The sequence below is a fragment of the Phyllobates terribilis genome, unplaced genomic scaffold (assembly GCF_046119375.1).
Source record: "Phyllobates terribilis strain yellow unplaced genomic scaffold, ASM4611937v1 Scaffold_1__5_contigs__length_1240528914, whole genome shotgun sequence".
Taxonomy (NCBI): Eukaryota; Metazoa; Chordata; class Amphibia; order Anura; family Dendrobatidae; genus Phyllobates; species Phyllobates terribilis.
Window position 1 is genome coordinate 475525526 of NW_027362761.1, and position 26964 is coordinate 475552489.

The window sequence follows — 26964 nt, forward strand, 5'->3', positions numbered from 1 at the left end:
TCGATCTGAAAAAATGCCCAGGTTATGCAAGGCTTAGCGCCCATGCGACCTGAAGAGCCACCACGACTTGTGGTCAGAGGCAGAGTTGTGTTTGAGGATGCAGTTGTTGACGTGCTTCCAGTACTACGTCTCTGTCCAGGAAGGCGCAACCTGACTTCTTCGTCACTAGCATCCTCCTCCACCTCCTCTGCTGACCTCATCGACTGGCTGACTGTGGGTTGACAGTAAGTGGGATCTGCAACCTCGTCATCATCACCCTGTGTGTTCTCACACCCGTCGTCCTCAGAGCCAACCTCTTCCTGCCCTGACAAAAAACTAAAGTTGTCGCTCCAATCAGGTATTTGAGTCTCATCATCGTCTTCCTCATTGTCTCCACCAACAGGAGTTACAGTTTGGGAACGAGGGTCTACATTATGGTCAGAACCTTCTGCGTCTGGTCCTGGATCCGACTCATAAAGATTCTGGGCATCAGTGCAGATCATTTCCTCGTCTGGATTCACAGAAGCTCTGGAGCCGACCTCTGATTCCCAGGCTATAGTATGAGTAAACAGCTCTGCAGACTCAACCATCTGTTCTACCCCATACTCAGACTGGCAGCTGGAGACTTGGGAGCTGTGAGGAAGCAAGTGCGATTGGGGTGACACCTCTGAGGACTGGAGTATTTGTGATGTTGAAGTTGAGGTGGAGGAGAGCCCACTTAAAGGAGCACTTGATATCCGTTGAAGCACCTGCTGTTTTTGTGCCTCATCTGGAATTTGTAGCGATTGGCGTGGCCGTAAGAAAGGGATCTTATCACATTGTCCGCTAAAAGAAGTAGACATTTTAGTTTGGCTGGAAGATGGTCTTTCTTCTGCAGATGTTACTGTTGCTTTAACACCTACCCCATGGACACAACCTTTTTTTCCCTTCCCATCACGCCTATTCCCCTTTCCACCAGCAGCAGGCCTTTCTCCACTCATTTTGGTGGTTAACTAATTGACAACTCTGGAGTTGTTTGCACAAAAAACGATGGATGGGAACCGAGCAGAGCTGAGTGGCCAAACTGTGGCATTAGCCCAAAAGGATTGACTGGGTTAGATGCAGTAAAACAATTTTATTACATACACAGGTGGTGGAGCTTAGTATAGATGGACTAATAGAATGAGTCCCACACACTGCTACAAGCCCAAAATTATTTTCCGAGCTAGATGCAGATAAAAATTATTTGTAATTTGCAAGCTGGAGGAGCTTAGTATAGATGGACTAAGAATAAGTCCCACACACTGCTACAAGCCCAAAATTATTTTCCGAGCTAGATAAAGATAAAAATTATTTGTAATTTGCAAGCTGGAGGAGCTTAGTATAGATGGACTATGAATAAATCCCACACACTGCTACAAGCCCAAAATTATTTTCCGAGCTAGATGCAGATAAAAATTATTTGTAATTTGCAAGCTGGAGGAGCTTAGTATAGATGGACTAAGAATAAGTCCCACACATTGCTACAAGCCCAAAATTATTTTCCGAGCTAGATGCAGATAAAAATTATTTGTAATTTGCAAGCTGGAGGAGCTTAGTATAGATGGACTAAGAATAAGTCCCACACACTGCTACAAGCCCAAAATTATTTTCCGAGCTAGATGCAGATAAAAATTATTTGTAATTTGCAAGCTGGAGGAGCTTAGTATAGATGGACTAAGAATAAGTCCCACACACTGCTACAAGCCCAAAATTATTTTCCGAGCTAGATGCAGAGAAAAATTATTTGTAATTTGCAAGCTGGAGGAGCTTAGTATAGATGGACTAATAGAATGATGCTATGCCCAAAAGGTTTTACTTGGCTAGGTGCAGTAAAAAAAATTGTATTCTATACACAGGTGGTGTAGCTTGCAACACAGATACATTACTCCACTGACTAACACACACTGCAAGAGGCCAAAAAGGATTTGCTTAGCTAGATTTAGCCAAATGCTGTGAAAAACACTTGCACAGCACTGGCACAGACCTGCCTGGCAAAAAGTCCTAGGAAATGCTGTAAAATAGTCCTCAAAAGGACTGCAATTACAATTAGTCCCTACTCCCAGCCTATCTATTTAAGAGCACAGACCTGCCTGCTAAAAGTCGTAGGAAATGCCGTAACCTAGTCCTCAAAAGGACTGCAATCACAACTATTCCCTACTCCCAAGCTATCTGTATATTTCAGAGAAAATTGGCTTGAAATTAACACTGAAAGTATAGCGCACACAGCAACAGCGGTGCAGTCTAACACGCAGCTGCAGCAGTGAGGAAATGGTGGCGACGGGGAAAATGGCTGGGTCTTATAGGGCAAGGACATGTGACATACACAGCCAATGACACATGCCCTTGCTTGTGTGAAAAAAAGCAGTTCGCTCCGTGTGTGCGCTGCTGATAGGCTGACAGACTGCACCTCCCCACTGTACATGCGGGAAAGAGAAAAAAAAATGGAGATCTTCATTATTTCTGCAGAGATCCATCCCCTGCCCCTCCCCCCGCCCCGCTGTACACTCAAACTGCGTATTAACATTGATTATCAGCATTACTGTGAAAAAATCCAGTTATGATTTTGGTGCACGAACAGTTATCGAACATAACCTTGAACAGCCGAATTTTTCTCAAATTGTTCGTGTTCGCCGAACGGCTCGAACACCGCTCAAAACAGCTCGAATTTGAGATTGGCGAACAGTTCGAGTCGAACACCACTCATCTCTACTTCTTACACCTCTCAACTAGAATTTTGGACCACTCGTCTTTTGCAAACTGCTCTAGGTCTCTCATATATGAAGGTGCCTTCTCCCAACAGCAATTTTAAGATCTCTAAACAGGTGTACAATGGGATTTAGATCCAGACTCATTGCTGGCCACTCCAGAACTCTCCAGCGCTCTTCCATCCATTTCTTCTGGGTGCTTCTTGAAGTATGTTTGGGGTCATTGTCCTGCTGGAAGACCCATGACCTAGGACGCAAACCAGCTTTCTGACACTGGGCACTACATTGCAACCCAAAATCCTTTGGTAATCTTCATATTTCATGATGCCTTGCACACAGTCAAGGCACCCAGTGCGAGCCCTCACATAGCCCCCCATAAACAATATGACCCCTCACATAGCCTACCTATATACAGTGTGAGCCCTCAGTTAGCCCCCTATATACAGACACACTTCCCATACACAGCAGACATGATGTAGTGATGTCATTCAGTCAGCTGTCTCAGTCACACATGCTGATTGATGGAAGATGGAGCCGCTGGCTTTGTCCTCCACTAATGTATTCACCGCTTTCTGTATCCTGGTGCGGTGGGACCTGGTTCCTTGCCTTGCTCTTGCTTTTTTAGACATTGGTCATTGTGGGTATCCATTATTTATTGTCTAATTTTCTATGTCATATTTTGTAGTCACATATAGGTGTATTGGTGTCCTCCTGGGTGGCTTACTTTGATAATTACATACTTGCTGCTAGTGCTTACAATTGCATATATTTATATGTCTTGTTAGTTATACCACATATTATATCTAGTGAGCAAGGCTTCCACTTTGATTTTCATTTGTTAGTTACTAGGTGGCCCTCGCTTCTCTTTTAAATTTACGTCTCACTCCATTATGTTTGTTATTTTTGTTTTTTATATATTTAATAAAATTAAATTGTTTTATTATATATTGGCTTGCATTTTCTTTATCATTGGTGTATCTTTTTAATTTTGGTTACATTTTCTCTTTTAAGGGTTTGGGAGACGCAGATAAAAGGGTATGGTCGGCAATAGAGCATGGTCAGCAATAAAGTGGGCATGGGTTGCCCTCGAGTTTCCTTCAGTCTGCTCTGCATGTGGTTAATTTTCGCTCTTAAACACAAGTACAGTGCAACTGTCACGATTCCACCACTCAGTGTGTCCTAGGGATGCAGTGAGTGACAGCTCCACCGCCCTATGGATTTTAGGGGCGTACTGGGCTGTTAGCTTTGTGAATGGGAAAGCCAGGCTGCTCAATCAAAGGCTGGGGCATGCCGGGATATACCCATGCAAATTAAGGATTATCCAGCAGTCCAATCAATCTGGGCCTACTGAGTTTCCTCCATGTGTCACCCTTTCTGCTTGATTGCCTGGCTATCTAGCTAGCTGACAGTAGTCAGACCATTGACACTCATAGCATTGTTCAGTGGTGTGTGTGCCTTGTGCTCTGTGTTCTGCTGTTCTGATTTTTGTTGCCTGACCTCGGACTTTGTCTTTTAACTATTCCTTTGTCTTTCCCCTTTGCCTTCGACGTACTCTGATCTTTGTTGCCTAACCTCGTACTTTGCCATTTGACTATTGCTTTGTCCAGCCCCTTTGCCTTTGACATACACTCCTGGCATTTGACCCCGGACTCCTTTAATCAAGTCTAATGGCTTCTCCGTGAGAAGTGACTAGCAGAATCACAGGAAATATGTGAATGCAGCCTGAGATAGTTAGTGTACAAAGTATATTGGCCTCCACTGATTACTTTTAAATCATAGTTGTATTTTATATTGTCAATGTCGTCCCATATTATAAAGCAGTTTTTTTCAGTATCTGATGTAACATTTGCTTTTCTTGTTGCTTTACAATTTGGGGGGAAAAAAAGAGAAAAGTGGACATAGACTATTAAAGAGTGGTTTAGGCCAGATTTATCATGTACAGAAGGTCAAAATGTTATAAAAAAAAACTTGGAGCAAATATATACATAGCAGATATAGAATTCATTTCCTTTCTATCATCTATCTGGCATAATTAAATGGTCATTGAGTTTTTGCAGTTTAGCAGCAGCAGTAATTACTATGGGAGCAAAGGCTGTGAGGATATATTTTCAGCCTCTAGAAGTAAAAAGACCCTTAACACCTGAACGTCAGAGGCTGGGTCTCCTCGTAACCTTTTGAATGGGCTTCCCATTAAGATTGACCTGTATTTCAATTCATTTACCCATACTGCCTATCTGAAGATGGCAAAAGAGATGTGTCACCTGGGTAATGAGTGGTCATGCTCACAGCCATCACTGTTCCTGCTATTGCATCGGTGAAAAAAAATGTTCCATTCACAGCCTACATTACGTTTGATATAGTAGGTTTATAAAAAGTGTAGCAGTATATCTGAGATGCTTACACAAGAGATAGTTATCTGCCAAACCCCTCTGACTGCCCCATATAAATGAACACTTGGCTTGACTAAGCATTCACATGTTTTGAATGTGAAGAGTGGATTAAGCCACTAATAGATACTAGAGGTGAGTGAATTGATTCAAGGCAAATCAAACTCACCTCAAATTTTACAAACACTTCTAATTTTCTAGAAACGGGCCAGGAAGAGGTTAAAAAAAGAAAGAAAATGTCATTCTCACCTGTCCCACGGGGGATCGAGCAATCTGCTCTTTTGTCTTCTATCTTGATTTTGGATTACTGGCCACTTTTGGAGACATCTTCTGTTTACTATGCCCATGCTGTCACATGGGGGTCAATGACATGTACTAAACCCTGCGTGACTGCATGTGGTGTGATACAGATCATTAATTTCAATGACGTTCATCACACCCCACCTGACATTGTGGGGCCTACTGAACAAAACACCCATTTGTAAGTGGCAGAAGGACTGGAACAAAGGTAGAAGACCACCAGCTGCAGCAGGACAGGTATGGGCGGTCGAAGACAGGTTAGTATAAGAGGGTTTATTTTCTTGTTAACCCCTTCCTGAATTTATTCTATATAAATTTAAATCCCCCACCCCTCGCCTGAATTGAGCGAGCCTACCCAAATAGAATTTCGGGAGATTTGCTCAACTCTATCAGTATCTAAAGTATATACCTTTAGTGGTGGTTACCTCTCCTAAAAACATAGGGATCATGTAAGTAAATGTTAATTGCCTCATCGTCCTCGTCCATTCCATTATCTGTCATGGGGACAGGCCCCCATACACTACAAAAAGCAAAAGCAATCAACTGGAACATAAGTTGGTGTGCATGCAGTATGTAGTCACAAGTTTATGAACTTGTCTATTTGGTGGCCAATGTGAACATGCGCCTACACTCCAGTTCATTGCTTTTTGGATTTTGTTTCAGGTTTTTGTAATCTGTGCAAATAAGGGCATGGCCTCCCTTTTCTTTGAGCTGAACATTACATTTATATAGCTCCTCCCCCCCGCTGGGTGTCCATTAGTCAAGACCTTGGTCCTTCTCGGCCCCTATTCACGCTTACATCATTAGACACATGGTAGGATTTTAGTACTAGTGGTTAGTACCGTCCTGAATAGGGTCACCGTGATGTGGTGGGATGGCTTTTAAGTTTTTTTATTACAAATATGTTAACCAAGTACATTATATTATTGCTATTTATTTATTTACTGCAGGGTATTAACTCATTTTGTTTTTATCTTAGATTTTCCCTATACACTTCAGATGATACTTTTCTGACTGTAGGCTAATGTGTGGGGGATTTTATAACTTTGATCAACTTGGAACAACCACAATGATATTGGATTTGTTAAAAAAAACTCCTAATATTGTATAAGGAGAAAGTCAATAATTAAATCCAGTTATGAATATTAGAATAAAAGCCATTGTGATAAATGTTATCATGTGTGCACAGGAGCTTACATGATGTTCGACATTGTATTCCCTAGGGAAATGAATATAGGTCTGATACAGGAGCCGTCATCTATTCTGCCTCTCACATGTCTAGTAAGCAGGTTTAAACGCCCGCTAATTAAAATGCGCTGGATCCGCAGCGGGAAACATATTGTGGCTTTTATCCGTTATTGACCCAAAGTCGTCTTAATACAAGATTAAACAAATCTCCACATGTCCAGTCTGCCCTACATCCAGAGATTTCACTCTCAGCAGTGCCAAACTCTAGGATATTCTGACCTGTGTACATGTACAGCAAATTATATATGTATATATATATAGAGAGAGAGAGAGAGAGAGATTTACAGTTCCTATGGTAAGTCCACCCCTCGGAGAAGACCACTTTTCAATGCAATTTTGGGTCATTGTGTCAATGACGGTTTCACTGTTTGTAGAAAGGATATGTGTGTAGTATAATAGAGACTAGAAGAAAGGATTCTGCATCCTGACGACTACAGCTAGAGAAAGAACAAGAATAGAAACCCCATAAGCTGCACAATCGCACTCATCATAATGTACCCGACAGATGGATATTTCAGGAAACCGAAATCCTGAGATGTAGAAATAATCATACGGTTAAACTGATGTAGGGGAGCACTCTTTGGTAATATAGCAGTGCTGGGTTTGTAATGTCGTGATACTCTTACCTACGGTTTTATATATAGGACTGCGGGCAAACTTGCTGCATTGTTCTAACTGAGTGAGTTTCTTCGACACGTGAAAGAAACAGTTAAATGACATATTCTGTACTGCAACGATAGGGGGTAGGTATGGCACTAATATAAATCCTGATGGTAGTTCTATGCTCCATTGCCTCTAGATTGATTAATGATAATGTAATAATCTTTGTGCTCACCTGTTCTCCAGCCCTGCAGAGACCCAGTCCTTGGAGCGCACAATTCCCAGGCCAATAATAGCTACAATGAAGCAGAACCTATTCTTTTCCATTGAGAATCAGCAGATCTTGTCAGATCATGCACATTTGTTAATCTGGGGTAGCAGAATGAAAGAAATGACCTTCCAATCACATGTGACATGTGACAGCAGTTTGGCCAATAGGAGGCAATAGAAGCCAGAAGTTCTCATCCTCATTAGTGCTCGCAGCTCGCCTGCATTTATTTAGCACTTTGATGTCACACATCTCTAAGCCATTATCTCCACAGACATCTTTAATTGGTTTTTACCAACTTTACTGCAAAAGAAGAAATAAATGTATGTGCTCGGAAACGCAATCAGTGCAGCAAAAATGTCGTTATGGGCAGAGCCGTGCATCACATAGATATCAGAGACGTGTTATACATGGCAGACTCCAATGTCGCTCCACATAAGAGACAATGTATTGTCAGCGTACTGTTAGCAAATGGGAAATTCTGAATTTCCGTCCATGTTTTGCATCCCTAGACATTTTTTTTTCCAAGACGTACAATGCACATGACAGTGTTACGTCACCGTACAGGAGCCACATATTTAGAGCAATGGAGAGGATTTGATCCCTTATTTATCGGAATAGGAATTGCAAAATTCATGCACACGCTGCAGAAATAAGCCATTCAGATCTATAGGAAATATTTTCAGTCCCAGAAATTTCTGTAACAAATCTGCCACACGTGAATATACCTTAAGGCTACTTGGTTGTGTCTGTGGTGCTCCACTCCTCCATTACATAATGATGACAAGTGACATAATACGATGACCTAGAGCATGTCCGCTTTTGTGAACACAAAAAAGGGATTAGTTAAAAGCAGACGGCTTGTATGTGCCATCAATTGCTAATGAAGCCTCATATATTGGATGCCCAATACTGATCGGAAAAAAATCTGAATAGAACTTGAACTGATTTCAATGGAACGGACACAAGGATCTGGGTCGTCCACTTTTTCTTTTTTATTTAAATGCATGTACTTAAGGCTAAAAATATTTTTTTTAATGGGTTTCATTAAAAATGTTGAACCGTTTGCCCTCTATAGCCTCTGGGTTGCACTGTCTTGCTGCAGAACTGAAAATCTGTCACTTGTTTTTTTTGTCTTTTTCCGAGTTCCTCTCAGTTGATTTATGACCACAAAAAACATCAAAGTTGAATGTGCAGAGAAACAATTAGTCAAATGATTTTTAGCCCCAAACGCAAATATTTGAGTAAAAAAAAAGATGTCCTCAAAAGTGGACAAACTCTTTAAAGATAGTTAGGTTTCATTAAAGGGGTATTCCCATCTCCAAGATCCTATCCCAATATGCAGTAGGTGTAATAATAATAATATTAGCAAATACCTCCAATTAGAAATGTTGTATAGTTCTTCTAATTCGTTTTATCACTTACCACATGTGCAGGGCATTGCAGTATCTTAGGTATCTATGGTTACGACCACTCATATAGTGACAGTTAGCTGTTATTGGTCGTAACCATGGATACCTGTCACTATATGAGTGGTCGTAACCATAGATACCTAAGATACTGCAATGACCTGCACATTAAGTAAGTGACATAGCGCATCAGAAGAACTATACTATATTTCTAATTGGAGGTATTTGCTAATATTATTATTATTACACCTACTACATATTGGGATAGGATCTTGGAGATGGTAGTGCCCCTTTAAGGATGCATTCAGACAACAGTGTTTCTCATCCTTGTGTCAATTAAACAAAAACGGACAGCACACGTTCTAATTAATAGTTCTAATGGAACTATTCACACATCTGTTTTACAGATCCATGTGTCTTTTCTGTTAATCTATATTAGGCTCCGTAAGAAATCCATGGCCGGTGAAGGCTATCCATTTTTAATGGATCAATTTTTTTTTATGTCCCCAAAAATAGACAAGGACATCTGAATAAACCATAACTTCTATGGTTTTATGTACATAAGATGGTAACACAAGACCCACTTATTTTAAAATAAATACACAAGACCAAGAATTTCATGGAATAAAATGTCCGTGGTGTTTATTTATGGGTAACTTTGAAATTTTAATCAGTCATAAAATAATAAAGTCTATAAACTAATTTCCATTTTAACCAAAAAATCCAATCCACCCGGCGAAACCGGATGATTTTCCCTCAAAATAAATGTAACAAGAAAAGAAAAACAAGTAAAATTGAGAAAAGAGGGAGGGTGGGAGGGATCTTCTTTCTTCTTGACAGGCATATGTGCCTGACCGTTAAATCAGCTGGTATTTATACATTTATTCTTCACGCATTTTTTCACAGCCACCAATCAGTGACCAGGAAAAAAGGCGGCAAGAGAACCAGAGAAAACCAGATTGAACCTGCTCGTGCAGTAGCACAGCTTACTCATAAAATGTAACCCTTTATACATAACTTTGCCTAAGCTAGAAAACCATAATAACATAACCATTTCTTTTTGGGGTCTGTGTTCTCATGAGACCAGTGGCGTACCGCCAATGGCAGCAGGCCACGCCACTGCTATGGGGCCCGTGAGCCGGGAGGGCTCCGCAGTAGCGGGGAACGAGGAGGATAGGTGAGTATTGGGGGGGAGGGAGGTTGCGGCGGCAGAGGAGTGGTGCACACGCAGTAGCGGCTGCTGCAGCTACCCCGTGTGCCCGCTGTTAAAGGGCCATGAATATTCCCTCTTCTCCACTCCCATGGGCGTGGAGAAGAGGGAATATTCATTCTCTTTAGTAGCGGGCACAGAGGAGCGCTGATCCGTGGCTCCTGCTGACAGTGCCCGCTACTAAAGAGAATGCATATTCACTCTTCTCCACGCCCATAGTCCTGGGGTGGAGAGGAGTGAATATGCCGGCAGCAGCAGCAGCTCACCTCAGCATCTGAGAGCGCGTGCTGCCTGGCAGACAGGATACAGCAGCGCTGGAGCAGAGGTGAGGAAGGAAGGTGAGTATAAGTATTTATCGTTTTGCACAGTGATAGGGCCACCCATACCAGGATTGCTGGATGAGGGGGCCACAAATACCTGGATTGCTTGGTGAGGGGGCTACACATACCAGGATTGGGGAATGAGGGGGGCTGCACATACCAGGATTAGGGGATAAGGGGGCCACACATACCAGGATTGGGGGATGAGGGGGCCACACATACCAGGATTGGGGGATGAAGGGGCCACACATACCAGGATTGGGGATGAATGGGCCATACATACCAGGATTGAGGGATGAGGAGGCCATGCATACCAGGAATGGGGGATGAGGAGGCCATGCATACCAGGACTGGGGGATGAGGGATGTCATACATACCAGGATTGGGGGATGAGGGAGCAATGCGTACCAGGATTGGGAGATGAGGGAGCAATGCGTACCAGGATTGGGGGATGAGAGGTGCAATATGTACCAGGATTTGGGGATGAGGGGTGCCATACGTACCAGGATTGGGGGATGAGGGGTGCCATACATACCAGGATGGGGAAATTTACAGTTGTGCTCAAAAGTTTACATACTCCGACAGAATTTTTGCTTTCTTGGCCTTGTTTCAGAGCATATGAATGATATCCACTCATGGTTTTTCTTTGGGTGAAGCCATTTATTGTCAAACTACTGTGTTTTCTCTTTTGAAATCTTAATGACAACCAAAAATATCCAAATGACCCTGATTAAAAGTTCACATAACCCAGTTCTTAATACCGTGTCTTGCCCCCTTTATCGTCAATGACAGCTCGAAGTCTTTTGTGGTAGTTGTGGATGAGGTTCTTTATTTTCTCAGATGGTAAAGCTGCCCATTTTTCTTGGCAAAAATACTCCAGTTCCTGTAAATTCCTGGGCTGTCTAGAATGAACTGTGCACTTGAGATCTCTCCAGAGTGGCTCAATGCTATTGAGGTCAGGAGACTAAGATGGCCACTCCAGAACCTTCACTTTGTTCTGCTGTAGCCAATGACAGGTCGACTTGGCCTTGTTTTGGATCGTTGTCATGTTGGAACGTCCAAGTACATCCCATGCGCAGCTTCCGGGCTGATGAGTGCAAATTTGCCTCCAGTATATGCTGATAACGTGCTGCATTCATCTTTCCGTCAACTTTTACCAAGTTTCCTGTGCCTTTGTAGCTCACACATCCACAAAACATCAGCCATCCACCTCCGTGCTTTACTGTAGGAATGGTGTTCCTTTCATCATAGGCCTTGTTGACCTCTCTCCAAATGTAACGTTTATGGTTGTGGCCAAAAAGTTCAATTTTGGTCTCATCACTCCAAATTACCTTGTTCCAGAAGTTTTGAGGCTAGTCTCTGTGCTGTTTGGCATATTGTAGGTGAGGTGCTTTGTGGTATTTGTGCAGTAATGGCTTTTTTCTGGCGACTCGACCATGTAGCCCATTTTTCTTCAAGTGCCTCCTTATTGTGCATGTTGAAACAGCCACACCGCTAGTTTTCAGAGAGTCCTGAATTTCAGCTGATGTTATTTGTGGGTTTTTCTTTGCATCCCGAACAATTTTCCTGGCAGCTGTGGCCGAAAATTTTTGTTGGTCTACCTGACCGTGGTTTGGTTTTTACAGAGCTGACTGGCATTATCAATTCCTTGGATATCTTTTTGTATCCCTTTCCTGTGTTATACAGTTCAACTACCTTTTCCCATAGATCCGTTGTCAATTCTTTTGCTTTCCCCATGACTCACAATCCAGAAATGTGCGTGGCTGGATGAAAGATGCAAGAGTCTGTCTGGATCCCAGAAACTTACTCAGTTTTTATGCACACACACTGATTACAAGCAAACAGGTCACAGGTGAGGATATTACCTTTAGTAGCCATTCAATTGTGTCAAATTCTGTGCATGTTATCAAGCCAAAATCACAAGGGTATGTGAATTTTTGATCAGGGTCATTTGGATGTTTTTAGTTGTCATTACGATTTAAAAAGAGAAAACACAGTAGTTTGACAATAAATGGCTTCACCCAACCAATAACCATGAGTGGAGAAAGAGTTTTTTTGTTATCATTCATATTCTCTGAAACAAGGCCAAGAAAGGAAAAATTCTGCCAGGGTATGTAAACTTTTGAGCACAACTGTACCAGTAGCTGCTCAATTTCCCACCCTAGGCTTATACTCGAGTCAATACGTTTTCCCATTTTTTTGTGGTAAAATTAGGGGCCTCGGCTTATACTCGCGTCGGTTTATTTAAAATATACGGTATTTTAAAATCAGTGAGTACGTGGAGCCCATAATACTGCAGGACTGTGGGGTGCATTATACTATATGAGGGCTGCATTTTACCCTATGTGGTGTGTAATATACTTTATGGAGACTATGGGGAGTGCATTATATTCTATGGAGGACCATGGAAAGTTCATTATACTATATGGAGGATTATGGGTGGCGTATTATACTATATCGAAGGCTATGTGGGGCCATTATAATATTTTGAGGGCTATGTGGGGGTCCATTATACTGTATGAAAGCAATTATACAGTATGAAGGTTTGTGTGGGGTCCATCATACTGTTTGGCGGGCTGTGTAGGGGCCATTATGCTGTATGTAAGCCCATTATACTGTATGGAGGGCTGTGTGGGAGTCACATTTGGGGTATCATATTGTGTTAGGGTCACCATACTTTGCCTTGGGAGTTGAGGTGGGGTACAGTAGGGTCATTATACTGTGAATGTGGAGGCTAATGTGGAGGAATGCACCATGGGAGTATCATACTGTGTTTTGGGGGGCACTTTTGTTTGCATAATACTTTATGGAGGCAATGAAAGAGGAATCTAGGACTTCAGCAGTAGGAAAATTACTAGGTAAAGGCTAGAAAGTTGTGAGATTTGCTCTTCTGTGACAAAGACAAACATTTATTTATTTTTTGTGGGGGGAGGGGGCCCAATTAGAGCTTCTGCTATGGGGCCCCATGATTTCTATGTATGCCCCTTCATGAGACCCCCCCCTGTATTCTTGCAGGAAGGGGGCTTCCATTATCAAAATAGACAGCAGTCTGATGAGAAATACTTTCGGGTGAATGAGCCCATAGTGAGGAGCAACATGACAACAACTGAAGATTAGGTGAGTTTTTTTAGCTGTAGAGGTCCTGAAGCAATTCCAGGATCAGATCGGGAAGTTTGTCGTTTTCAGAGTGGTGTTATTTTTTACAATAAATTAATGGGCAAAAATGTACAATCTCCACTAGAAATCTGCAAGACATCATATGCAGGAAACTAAGGCTCTAACCCCAAAAGATGCGAGGCACCAGAGGTGATGAAAAAATGTAACTTTTATTTTATCCTTAAAATCACAAAAAAGAGAAAAGCAAGGTACAGGGCAACGTCTCGGCCATATTTGGCCTTTTTCAAGCCACAGGTACAATGATAAAAATACAGCTATATTGTAAAAGTCACATGTTTGAGGCTTTATATATATATATATATAACTCTTCCTCCTCCTCTGAGCCCATCCTGGTTGTTATGACAGCCATATAGTTGTCAGGTAAGAAAACATTAAAATATACTAAAATCAAATAAAATCACACAAATATACACATGCTGAAACATATGGAAAATGGAGTTTCGCTTATACCAGGAGTGCTATGGATTCCATCTAACAGATCACCCATATACGGTATGTAACATTTACAAAAAAGAGAGACGATAGAGCCGTATGCATCTGTCCAGGACCTTGTGTGTATTGCGGGTGTCCAAATCACTTACTTGAAATCAGCAGTGTAGCGTTCATAATATGTGAAAACCCCGATACCATCACACGGTACACTAGTTGTGGTGAAGACATCGCAATCATCTCCCAACAAGATTCCATCAGCAGAAGGGAAGAACGACGGGTGATGTCATCCCCGAACAGGAGGAGGCTGGACGTGACATAGCGCAACATCACATGGCAAAAATGACATCATAAGATTGTGATTACCGCATCACATAACGATGTGCCACAGAAACATGCCCCCAACCAAGGGAGCAAGGCCGCTTCCCTTACAGGGTACATCAGCAAAGGAATCATATGGTCAAAAAAAAAGCTAAGGTATATAAAAAAAACTACACCAAGGACCATAGAAAAAAAAGGGGGGGCATGGCCGCACTCACTAGCCTCCACCTGCAAAAACAAGATATATGGAGGGGCACAAAAGGAATAACATCATGTGACTTTACGTCCAGAGGCAACTAAGGCTCTGTTCACACATGTGCTTTTATACTGTTTTTTAGTGTTTAACATCGAAACAAAATTCATGCTGAGTTCTGATCCATTACATAGCAGATGGAAACTATAGTGGGGCCCATATAGAATGGATGTGGAAAATCTGCAGGTTAAAAAAGCATGTGTTTCCGCTGAACTAACAACACATGTACTCTGCACATGACTGTAACAATAAAGTTTTCTCAAGCCAAATACCAAGAAGCATCAAAAACAACTTTATTTGAAACATGACATATGAAGAAGAGACAAAAACTGCAGCGTCAAAACAAGGTAAAAATGCAAGCAACATAATTTACCTAATAGATGCAAAATTGCGGCAGAAAATGTACAACATCAAAAACTTACCAAATACTCATTGTAGGAACAATGCCTAAAGAGTTAACTAGAAAAACACAAAAATTGCCCTTTTACCTTAAAAAGTGATTTATTGTGGAAGAAAACAAACAGAAAAAACTACACATAATTGGTATCACTGCCTCTACAAGAACACACACCATATCTTATCTATCCCAAAGTGTGAGTACCGTACAAAAATAAAAACAATCCCAGAATCACACAAAATAGAATAGACAGTGATGGTAAAGTTATATGTACCACAAAGTGGGACCAATAGAAACTAAAGCTTGTGCTGCAAATATAACTTTCAGAATATGGTACACACAAAAAATATATATATATATATTTTTCAAGTGTATTTCAAACAAAGAAAAATGTTATATCCAGTATATCATCAAAGCACCATTAATGTGGCATTGTAAGCGATTCAAAATGTAAAAAAAATGGCAATATTATTTCCGATTCTCTCCTGAAAGAGTTAACAAAAGTTAACCAATAAATATTGTGCAGCACAAAATGGCAGCAATGAAGAATATAACCTGTTTTGCAAAAACAAGCTCTCATATGGTTTCATCGAAGGAACCTTGAAGTTATGGCTTTCTGAACGTAGTAAGGCAAAAACTAAAACATTTTTGTGGTCCTTGAAAGAACCCTGTCACCAGAACAAACACTATTAACCTGCAGATATTGGGTTAATTTGCAGATGAATAGTGTTAATAACCTGCCCGGCGCCTGTACTTAGCCGAACAATGCCGGAAGAAAATGAACTTTATTCTTCCCGGCAGCAGTCACAGGGGCGGCATCGGTGCAGGTTCAGTCACCACTCTGTGTATAGAGAGTGGTGGCTGTAACAGCGCCCCCGGCACTGACTGACACTGGCTCTGCACTGGAGTTCAGCTGTCAGTCAGTGTTGGGGACAAGGTTACAGCCGCAGCTCTGTATACTCAGAGTGGTGACTTAACCCGCACCGACGCCGCCCCTGTGACTGGCAGTCAACTCTGCTGGTGAGAACAAAGTTAATTTTCTTGCCGCAGCTTACGGCTAAGTGCAGGCGCCGAGCAGGTTAACACTATTAACCTGCAGATTAACCCAATATCTGAAGGTTAATAGCATTTGTTCTGGTGACCGGTTCCCCTTAAAGTCTAAATAGTCTTGGTATTTTATTACACATGTACTGCATATGTATAATATATATACACACAGTTCAGTTGACCGGTGTGAACTATACCCTACATTTTCAGTCAGTGAATTTTTAGTGGCTACAAAGTTACATTGGTTGAAAAAAGTCACGTGCCCATAAAGTTCAACTTTCCTTCATTAGTATGATGCTCAATAGAGTTTATGAGAAAAGACTCCAGCCCTTTTTAAATGCTTTTGTAATATCTGCCATTACTATCCCTTATGGTAGGACATTCCACACTCTGACTACTCTAACTGTAAAGAACCCTTTCCTGTATAGACATTTGTTATCATGTTTCTGTAATAGCGAAGCTCTAAACGTTGTTATACCATTTTCTTGGGTATCAGTATTTTACTACTAATACACTTACAAATATTATACAATTCTTAAAAAAAAAAAACTAACACACATGTCTAATTTAAAGAGGCTTAGAATAGAGCTGCAATGGGGCCTCTAATGCCTCATTGTACGCCTCCAATTTCATATTATTTATGATAACATATGAGTCTGGCAGGATTTCTTGCTCTCCTTAGATAGCTGTGTGAGGCTATAGTCTATATTCACACATTGGCTTAAAATCCAATGTGTATTGCTGCTACAGAAATCTGAGGCCAACCCATGGATATCTGCTATGGATGTGCTACTGTGTGCAGAGCATATCCACACAAGTATTAGTCCTACTGTCATTCAATGGGGATAGCTTCAAAGTTACAACCTGAAATAAGTAACTTGCTATTTATTTCCATGGCAGAGTTTTTTCCATTGGATAACAGGGTGTGAAAACTCCGTACACACATGGAATGAGGATAGTCAATGCTTTTAACAGAAATTTTATTGAGGAATCCACACCAGAATCTATGTCAAATCTTATACATGTGAAGCAAACTTTAAAGATACAGATCTTTTGCAGAATTGGCAAGTCGCATCTTTCCAAAACTGGGTGAAAAAGAGGTGAAAGGGTTTCAGCACCCAGATCCGTTCCGATCAAAATGTCAGGCAGACTTCAAACTATTAATAAAAAGGTGCTATTCCAGAGATCCTTGTTGTCTTCTACGCTGGAATTTGTACTGAAAATTGCTCCCGAGTGATATTCTGATCCACTGCCTAATCATCGAAGGCCAAATGTTCTCAATCTATGTAGCGTCGGCGTCCCTGCCTCCTGCTAGGCAGGGACGCTGTTCCCCTCACCTCTCCGCTCCGTGCCCGGCGTCTTCCTCCCGCTCTGCTGGCAGCGCACGCTGCTTCCTGGCCACGGTGCTTAGGGCGCGCGCGCTCCCCCTCTCTTAAAGGGGCCGCGCGCGCCGTCCTAAGGAGTCCCCGGCCAATGGCCGGAGGACTTCACCATATATAAGGCACCTCCTCCAAAATGGAGGCGCCCGAGCAATGTTGTTGCAAAGCCTTCACTCTGCTTCAGCCCTCAGGTCCCGTTACCAGTTACCTGCCAGTCACCTGCCAGATTCCTGCTTGTTACCTGCCAGTCACCTGCCTGTTACCTGCCAGATTCCTGCTTGATACCTGCCTGATATCCGCTTACCTGCTTGCAAGCCTGCGGTCCGACGGTCTGCCTTCCGACACCTGTCAGTCTGTCTATGGACCAGCCTGCCCGCTCACCTGGGAGCGCTCACCTGCTACCTGCCTGCTAGCCTACCTGGAGGCTCTGCCATCACTTGCCGTGACCACCTGCCTGTCCAGAGACTCTTGCCCGCTCACCTGGGAGCGCTCACCTGCTACCTGCCTGCTAGCCTACCTGGAGGCTCTGCCGTCACTTGCCGTGACCACCTGCCTGTCCAGAGACTCTTGCCCGCTCACCTGGGAGCGCTCACCTGCTACCTGCCTGCTAGCCTACCTGGAGGCTCTGCCGTCACTTGCCGTGACCACCTGCCTGTCCAGAGACTCTTGCCCGCTCACCTGGGAGCGCTCACCTGCTACCTGCCTGCTAGCCTACCTGGAGGCTCTGCCGTCACTTGCCGTGACCACCTGCCTGTCCATAGACTCTTGCCCGCTCACCTGGGAGCGTCCACCTGCTACCTGTCTGCTAGTCTACCTGGAGGCTCTGCCGTCACTTGCCATGACCACCTGCCTGTCCAGAGACTCTCGCCCGCTCACCTGGGAGCGCTCACCAGCCACCTGCCTGCTGTCCTTCTACCCAGAGACTGTCCCTGTCACTTGCCGTGACTACCTGCCCTTCTACCCAGAGACCGTCCCTGTCATTTGCCGTGACTACCTGCCCTTCTACCCAGAGACTGTCCCTGTCACTTGCCGTGACTACCTGCCCGTCTTCCCTGGGAGCCACCCGCTTCCTTACGAGGACCGCCCCCTTGTATAGTTGCTCAGAGGTTCCACCTCCCAGACCTGTTACAGTTTGCTCGGGCCATGGGACCCGGTGGCACCCAAGCTCCCTCGCTCTCGGACCTATGTCATGAACTTTCCCGTCAGACGTCCCAACAGGAGTCCATCCTGAGTCACCTGCGTGGTGTTAACTCCCGCCTGGACACATTGACTACCTTTTCGGGAGCTGCCTCCACTCGCACACTTACTACCCCGGCACCGCCGCAGCCCATCAACACCATGGCATCTCTTCCCGGTCCCCGCCTCTCCGCACCTCCTCGTTTTGGCGGAGATCCCAGCCAGGCACGGGGCTTCATTAACCAGTGCACTCTGCACTTCAAACTGTTGACACACCAGTTTTCCAGCGACCGAGCCAGAGTAGCCTTCATCATGTCCCATCTCACGGGAGAGGCACTGGCTTGGCTAAATCCTCTATGGGAGAGAGGAGACCCCCTGGTGTCCAACCTGCCAGCCTTTCTCACGGCCTTCCGGAAAGTCTTCGACGAACCAGGACGGAAGACCTCATCCGCATCATCTCTGCTACGCCTCCGTCAAGGAAATCTCTCTGTGGGCCAATAAGCCATACGGTTCCGTACCCTTGCTTCGGAGCTGGCCTGGGATAATGACGCCCTGGTGTCTGTCTTTTGGGAGGGTCTGTTCGGCCGTATTAAAGATGAACTCGCCAGTCGGGACATTCCTACCACTCTCGACGACTTAATAACACTTGAAACCCGGATTGACATCCGGTTCCAGGAGCGCGCCAAAGAGGTCACCCATGAGAGGAGGTTTCCACGTCTAGCCCCTACCTTCCAGAAACCTGTCACTTCTCCCGTTACTACCCAGGCGCACTCACCTGAGCCTATGCAAGTCGACCAGACCAAGATGGTCAAAACCCGTCAAGAGTTACGCCGAGCCGAGGGGAGCTGCTTCTACTGTGGCAGTAAGGAGCACCGGATCCGTTCCTGGCCGGAGAGGTCGGGAAATGCCTGTGTCTAGGATCGCTCAGAGAGGTCGTCCTAGACAAGAGTAAACCCTCTCCATCTCTGTTGCTGTCGGTCTCTATCATCTGCGGGGAGAACCGTTATTTTGAACTAGCCCAACTTGACTCTGGAGCTGCCGGAAATCTCATTTCTCAGTCTCTGGTAGAGAAATACCGCATTCCCACCAAACCTCTAGCTGTACCCTTATCTGTCACTGCCGTGGATGGGGGCCTCTTACCACATCCCATCCAACTCATCACCGAATCCATAACCCTGCAGGTGGGAATGCTGCACTCTGAGAGCATCTTCTTTCATATTCTGCCTGGACTCTCTCACGCCCTCTTACTAGGCCTACCTTGGCTTCAGAGACATGCACCCGTGCTTGATTGGCAGACCGGAGAAGTCCTTCGCTGGGGACAGGACTGCCATAAGACTTGTTTAGTTCCCGTCCATCCTGTCCATCCTTCTCCTACTCCAGCCAATCTACCTGGTCTTCCGGCTCCTTATTGGTCGTATGCGGACGTCTTTAATAAAAAGGAGGCAGAGACATTACCCCCTCATAGACCATACGACTGCCCAATCGACCTGATGCCCGGCGCTACTCCTCCCCGTGGGCGCATTTACCCTTTGTCCGCTGCTGAGACCCGATCCATGTCAGAATATATTGAGGAGAATCTGGCCAGGGGATTCATCCGGAAATCTACTTCCCCGGCGGGAGCAGGCTTCTTCTTCGTCAAAAAGAAGGACGGCTCACTCCGTCCCTGTATAGACTATAGATGCCGTAACCAGATCACGGTGAAGAATAAATACCCCCTTCCGCTCATTCCGGAATTATTTGACTGTCTGAGGGGGGCTAGAATCTTCACCAAGCTGGACCTCCGTGGGGCGTATAACCTGGTCCGTATCCGTCAGGGGGATGAATGGAAGACGGCATTCAACACCCGGGACGGCCACTAGGAATACCTGGTAATGCCCTTCGGTCTCTGTAACGCTCCCGCCGTCTTTCAAGAGTTGGTCAATGACATCTTCCGGGACCTTCTCTACTCCTGCGTAGTGGTGTACCTGGACGACATCTTAGTCTTCTCTCCGGATCTCCCCACACACCGGAGGGATGTTCGTCAGGTTCTGCGCAGGCTCAGGCAGAACCACCTCTACGCTAAATATGAGAAGTGCCTCTTTGAGCAGACCTCGCTTCCGTTTCTGGGCTACATAATCTCTCAGACCGGCCTACGAATGGATCCTGAGAAACTGTCTGCCATCCAGAAGTGGCCCCGACCAGAGGGGTTGAAAGCTATTCAGCGGTTCCTGGGTTTCGCCAACTACTACCGCCTCTTCATACCGCACTTCTCTTCCCGGACTGACCCTATCTCGGCGCTCACCCGTAAGGGCGCTAATCCCAGAGAATGGCCGCCCGAAGCAGAGGAAGCCTTTCTTTCCTTAAAACAGGCTTTCTCTTCCGCCCCGGTGCTGCATCGTCCGGACGGCAACAAACAATTCTTCCTGGAAGTTGACGCCTCCTCCTCTGGAGCCGGAGCGGTACTTACCCAAAAGTCGCCTTCCGGAAGAATGGTAACTTGCGGCTTCTTCTCCAAACTCTTCTCCTCTTCTGAGCGCAATTATTCTATAGGAGATCGAGAGTTATTGGCCATTAAGCTGGCACTGGAGGAGTGGCGTTACCTGCTCGAGGGGGCTCTTCACCCGGTAATTATTTACACGGACCACAAGAACTTGGCTTACCTCCAGAGCGCCCAGAGACTTAACCCGCGCCAAGCCCGGTGGTCCTTGTTTTTTGCCCGCTTTGATTTCGTTCTTCATTTTCGCCCGGCAGACAAAAACATCAAAGCTGACGCCTTGTCCCGATCTTTCCTGGTGTCTGATCTAGAGGAGGAACCGAAGCACATCACTGATCCTGCCAGAGTAATGCAGGTGGCTCCCGTGAATCTAAATCGTCTCCCTCACGGTAAGACGTTCGTAACAGTACCTGATCGGAAGAAGGTCCTACTCTGGGGTCACTCGTCTAAGCTAGCTGGCCACGCCGGTCAGAAAAAGACCCTCCAGCTTATTACCCGGCATTACTGGTGGCCTACCCTGCACAAGGATGTAATAGACTTTGTTTCAGCCTGTGTGTCCTGCGCCCGCAACAAAGTTCCGAGACACCTGCCAGCCGGTCGCCTCCTTCCTCTTCCAGTACCTGCTGCCCCGTGGCAGCATATAGCTATGGACTTTATAACGGATCTCCCTGTCTCTGCCGGTTGTACGGTCATTTGGGTGGTCGCTGACCGCTTTTCCAAGATGGCGCACTTCATTCCCTTGCCGCGTCTCCCGTCTGCACCCGAACTGGCTAAAGACTTTATCCGCCACATCTTCCGTCTCCATGGCCTGCCCCTCCACACCGTGTCCGATCGTGGGGCTCAGTTCACCTCACGCTTCTGGAGAGCCACATGTAAGCTGCTTGACGTCACCCTGGACTTCTCCTCCGCTTACCACCCACAGTCCAATGGTCAAGTGGAGCGGATCAATCAGATCCTGACCAGTTACCTCCGGCACTTCGTTAATGCCCACCATTCGGACTGGGTGGATCTCCTACCATGGGCCGAATTCTCTTACAATAATCACGAGAGCGAATCTTCCTCCAAATCCCCGTTTTTTGTAGTCTTCGGTCAGCATCCTCGGATCCCATTTCCCGTCTCCACCTCGGTGGACAATCCGGCTGCGGAATCTCTCATTAGCGAATTCTCCTCCATTTGGGAGAGTACCCGATCCGCACTCCTTCAGTCGTCCGAGCGGATGAAAAAACACGCTGAAAAAAACCGCCTGGATCCTCCACAATTCCGTCCTGGAGATAAAGTCTGGCTCTCGTCCAAGTATGTCCGGCTCAAGATTCCCTCCTATAAGTTAGGGCCTCGGTTCATCGGCCCACTGGAAGTTATCAAACAAATCAATCCGGTGGCCTATAAATTGAAACTCCCGGCCAACTTACGGATCCCTAACTCCTTCCATGTATCTCTCCTCAAACCCGTGGTACTTAATTCTTTTTCCAAGTCTACAGGTACGCCCCCTGCTCCAGTTTCCGCTGAGAATGAGTTTGAGGTAGAGAACATTCTGGCCACCAAAAGGGTAAGAGCAAAAACCTTTTTTCTGGTAGATTGGAAGGGGTTTGGTCCTGAGGAGAGAACGTGGGAGCCCCGGGAGAACATCCATGCCCCTCTCATCCTTGATAAATTTCTCTCTGGCCTAAAAAAGGGGGGCCTAAAGGGGGGGGTACTGTAGCATCGGCGTCCCTGCCTCCTGCTAGGCAGGGACGCTGTTCCCCTCACCTCTCCGTGCCCGGCGTCTTCCTCCCGCTCTGCTGGCAGCACGCGCTGCTTCCCGGCCACGGTGCTTAGGGCGCGCGCGCGCGCTCCCCCTCTCTTAAAGGGGCCGCGCGCGCCGTCCTAAGGAGTCCCCGGCCAATGGCCGGAGGACTTCACCATATATAAAGCACCTCCTCCAAAATGGAGGTGCCCGAGCAATGTTGTTGCAAAGCCTTCACTTTGCTTCAGCCCTCAGGTCCCGTTACCAGTTACCTGCCAGTCACCTGCCAGATTCCTGCTTGTTACCTGCCAGTCACCTGCCAGATTCCTGCCTGTTACCTGCCAGATTCCTGCCTGATATCCGCTTACCTGCTTGCAAGCCTGCGGTCCGACGGTCCGCCTTCCGACACCTGTCAGTCTGTCTATGGACCAGCCTGCCCGCTCACCTGGGAGCGCTCACCTGCTACCTGCCTGCTAGCCTACCTGGAGGCTCTGCCGTCACTTGCCGTGACCACCTGCCTGTCCAGAGACTCTTGCCCGCTCACCTGGGAGCGCTCACCTGCTACCTGCCTGCTAGCCTACCTGGAGGCTCTGCCGTCACTTGCCGTGACCACCTGCCTGTCCAGAGACTCTTGCCCGCTCACCTGGGAGCGCTCACCTGCTACCTGCCTGCTAGCCTACCTGGAGGCTCTGCCGTCACTTGCCATGACCACCTGCCTGTCCAGAGACTCTTGCCCGCTCACCTGGGAGCGCTCACCTGCTACCTGCCTGCTAGCCTACCTGGAGGCTCTGCCGTCACTTGCCTGACCACCTGCCTGTCCAGAGACTCTTGCCCGCTCACCTGGGAGCGTCCACCTGCTACCTGTCTGCTAGTCTACCTGGAGGCTCTGCCGTCACTTGCCGTGACCACCTGCCTGTCCAGAGACTCTTGCCCGCTCACCTGGGAGCATCCACCTGCTACCTGTCTGCTAGTCTACCTGGAGGCTCTGCCGTCACTTGCCGTGACCACCTGCCTGTCCAGAGACTCTTGCCCGCTCACCTGGGAGCATCCACCTGCTACCTGTCTGCTAGTCTACCTGGAGGTTCTGCCGTCACTTGCCGTGACCACCTGCCTGTCCAGAGACTCTCGCCCGCTCACCTGGGAGCGCTCACCAGCCACCTGCCTGCTGTCCTTCTACCCAGAGACTGTCCCTGTCACTTGCCGTGACTACCTGCCCTTCTACCCAGAGACTGTCCCTGTCAGTTGCCGTGACTACCTGCCCTTCTACCCAGAGACTATCCCTGTCACTTGCCGTGACTACCTGCCCGTCTTCCCAGGGAGCCACCTGCTTCATTACAAGTACCGCCCCCTTGTATAGTTGCTCAGAGGTTCCACCTCCCAGACCCGTTACAATCTATTAATACAAAGGCGCTATTCCAGAGATCCTCATCGTCTTCTAGGTTGGAGTTTGCACTGAACATTGCTCCTGATATTCTAATCTATTGCCTTATCATTGAAGGCCCGATTCCCATAGTGGTCTTGTAATATAGAGATGACCAGGATGAAGAATTCATTTCCCTACAGACCATTATTTTTACATCTTATGACCAAACATTTCTCTATTGTTTTAATCTTGATCCTCTGATACTATCAAAAACAATTCCAACAATTCCAAGAAGAAAATTACAGTTTTACCCAAGCTGGGGAGACATCTGGTGGGGACACCATATTTATTTCACTTCTAGGAAATGTAAAACTTACAAATATTTCTGTTCCAAAACTTGTAGAAACTTTCAGCTTTTTCATTCATTCCTTTGGCTTTAATTTGTATATGTTTGATTAACCAACCATGAAAAATAAAATTCTATTCAATGTGTCTGCTTGACCTGGTAGCCTTCATGAGAACATGTGATCCACCACGTTTGGGTTCTAGCCTTTATCTGTGATTGTCTAAGCTGTATCAGTTGTATTAGTAGTTTCCACTATTTGCATCCACAGTACATTAGGATTTGTTAGTCACGCTCCATCAACATGCAGCAGAGTGACAAATCGAGCTGGAGGTACAGTATGATCTGAGCATCTGAGATGACAGCATTCTTCAGTCTAACATCTGATTTCCCTGGAGTCGATCACAGATGAAGATGGATGAGCAGGTGTTTCAAACTCCCAATTTGGCCTGTGATCCTGAAATGAACAATGGGGTGACGTTAGGATATGTACAAAATGTACAGAAACAAACTGGTAACATGTGAATGCAGCCTTAAAATACCAATATAAGAAAACATTGGCAATGTCTGTTATTCTGCAATGGTAAACAATATCCAAAGGAAATTAGATTATTAATTCCAAATGTTCTGGCAAGAAACAGAACTGGGCTTTGCCAAGACAACTTTGGCAAACGGCACTGAATCCCCACGAATAGAAAGGAGCTTAATAGCTTAATGTAATATGGTGTGTTTATAGCTAAGTATAAGAATAGGAGGCAAGACGTAAGGCTGGACTACAGGGCCAGAGATAAATACAATTTTTAAAAGAATTTGACACAAATTATTGTCTGGAAGAAACAACATTGTCTTCTGCTTAAACACCCAAGTTAAACACGTACTACAATCTGTAATAGGCAGTAACAAGAAATGGAACGAAATATATTAGCTGGCAGCTAAATCAGGTTTTATAATTGTGAACAACAAACGAAACAGCGCCCTTACGTGGCAAATAAACATGATATCAATAATAAAAAAGATGTTTCTGAAAAGATGAGGTATTGGTAAAAGAGAACCAAAAACATAATATTACTTGAATATACTTTTTTTTTTTTAAAAAAAAAGGGGTTACTTACAGAAGTTAAACCCTACTTTTACAAAGGGGCGGAGGAGAGTAATTCTATAATGTTCCCATAAAGCTTTGACTGGGTGATATATTGTTAACGGGAATCTGTCACCTGTTTTTTGCTATGTAATCTGAGAGCCGCATGATGTAGGGGTTCAGACATTGATTGCGGTGATGTGTCACTTGCTGGTCTGCTTGCTGTCATTTTTATACAATTTCTGTTTTCACTGCGGCAGATCTTAGCAGTGCTCAGAATACTGAGCCCTGTACAACCCCGCCCACACAACTGATTGACAGCTGTCTGTGTACACTGGCATAGGCAGAAGACTGCCAATCTGTGGTGGCAGTGGGTTTACACAGAGCAGTTGACTAAGTGGCACAAGACACCTAGTCCTGTAGTGATAATCTACTGTTAATAAAAAACTGATTTTATTGAAACAACAGCACACAGCCTAGTAAGTGACACATCACTAGAATCACACTCTGAGACTCTATGTCTTGCTACTCTCAGATTACATAGCAAAAACATGCTGACGGATTTGCTTTAACTAGCTGCTTAGAATAAGTCTAATGATGAGCGAATTGATTCAATGTGAATAGAATTTGTGGCGAATTGTACGAAATTCACTTGTCCCACCGAATTCAAACAATCTGCAATTTGTTTTCAGTGAATCACAAAAAAAGCCCATTGCCATTTTACACATTGCAGCATAATGAATCAGCCACAAAAGGATGTCATCAACTTGAAGGTAGCTGCTCGGGCTTCCCCATAACACCTTTCAGATTTCACATCATAAGATATAGAACAGACAATCAGCATGAACTACCATAGCTTGTATAAAAGTTGAGACCGGGGCTGCAGAAGTCATTAGAGTGATTCAGTATAGTGAGAGGATGTCAGATTTCACAGCGCAGCAGAAGAGACAGTGAGAGAAAGCCCTAAAACATTGGACAAATAATCCATAGTGTCTGTTCAACTGCAGCACAGAAAAAGATGTGTAGTAGTGTGCGAATAATACAGAGATTCAATTGATAAGGGGAGAGACCTAATGCACCTCCACCTCCGATAGGTCAGGTAACATACTCTGATGACCACTTACACTAGAATTGTTACCCTTTTTACCAAAATATACTAGTAAAAGTTTAAAAAAAAGTGGTTCACTTTAGGGGTGAGGCTTAATTTCAAAGTTAGATATATCGAAGGGGTAACATTTCTCCTTGCGGAGAGTAACATGTTAAGCATGTATCAAGGTGAGGAGACTTTTAAGCAGCAATGCTCCTTTGGGAAATATGCAAATTGTCTCTTCAGAGAGGAAGAGGACGAGAACTGTAGT

The 26964-nt window shown here is 45.1% G+C and overlaps 2 protein-coding genes across 2 annotated transcripts in view; both read right to left on the bottom strand.

Annotated features, from left to right (window-relative positions):
• Nucleotides 1-7658, bottom strand: part of LOC141167876 (V-type proton ATPase subunit S1-like protein) — a 112981-nt gene extending 105323 nt beyond the window's left edge. The window contains exon 1 of the mRNA XM_073655024.1: nt 7476-7658. Coding sequence (XP_073511125.1) covers nt 7476-7567 — 92 coding nt within the window. The 5' untranslated portion in view covers nt 7568-7658. The remainder of the gene's footprint in view (nt 1-7475) is intronic.
• A 7238-nt stretch (nt 7659-14896) lies between these two features.
• The window catches only part of ATG10 (autophagy related 10), a 267723-nt gene continuing 255655 nt past the window's right edge, over nt 14897-26964 (bottom strand). Inside the window, exon 8 of the mRNA XM_073679166.1 lies at nt 14897-24985. The gene's annotated coding sequence lies outside the window, so the exon portion shown is untranslated. The remainder of the gene's footprint in view (nt 24986-26964) is intronic.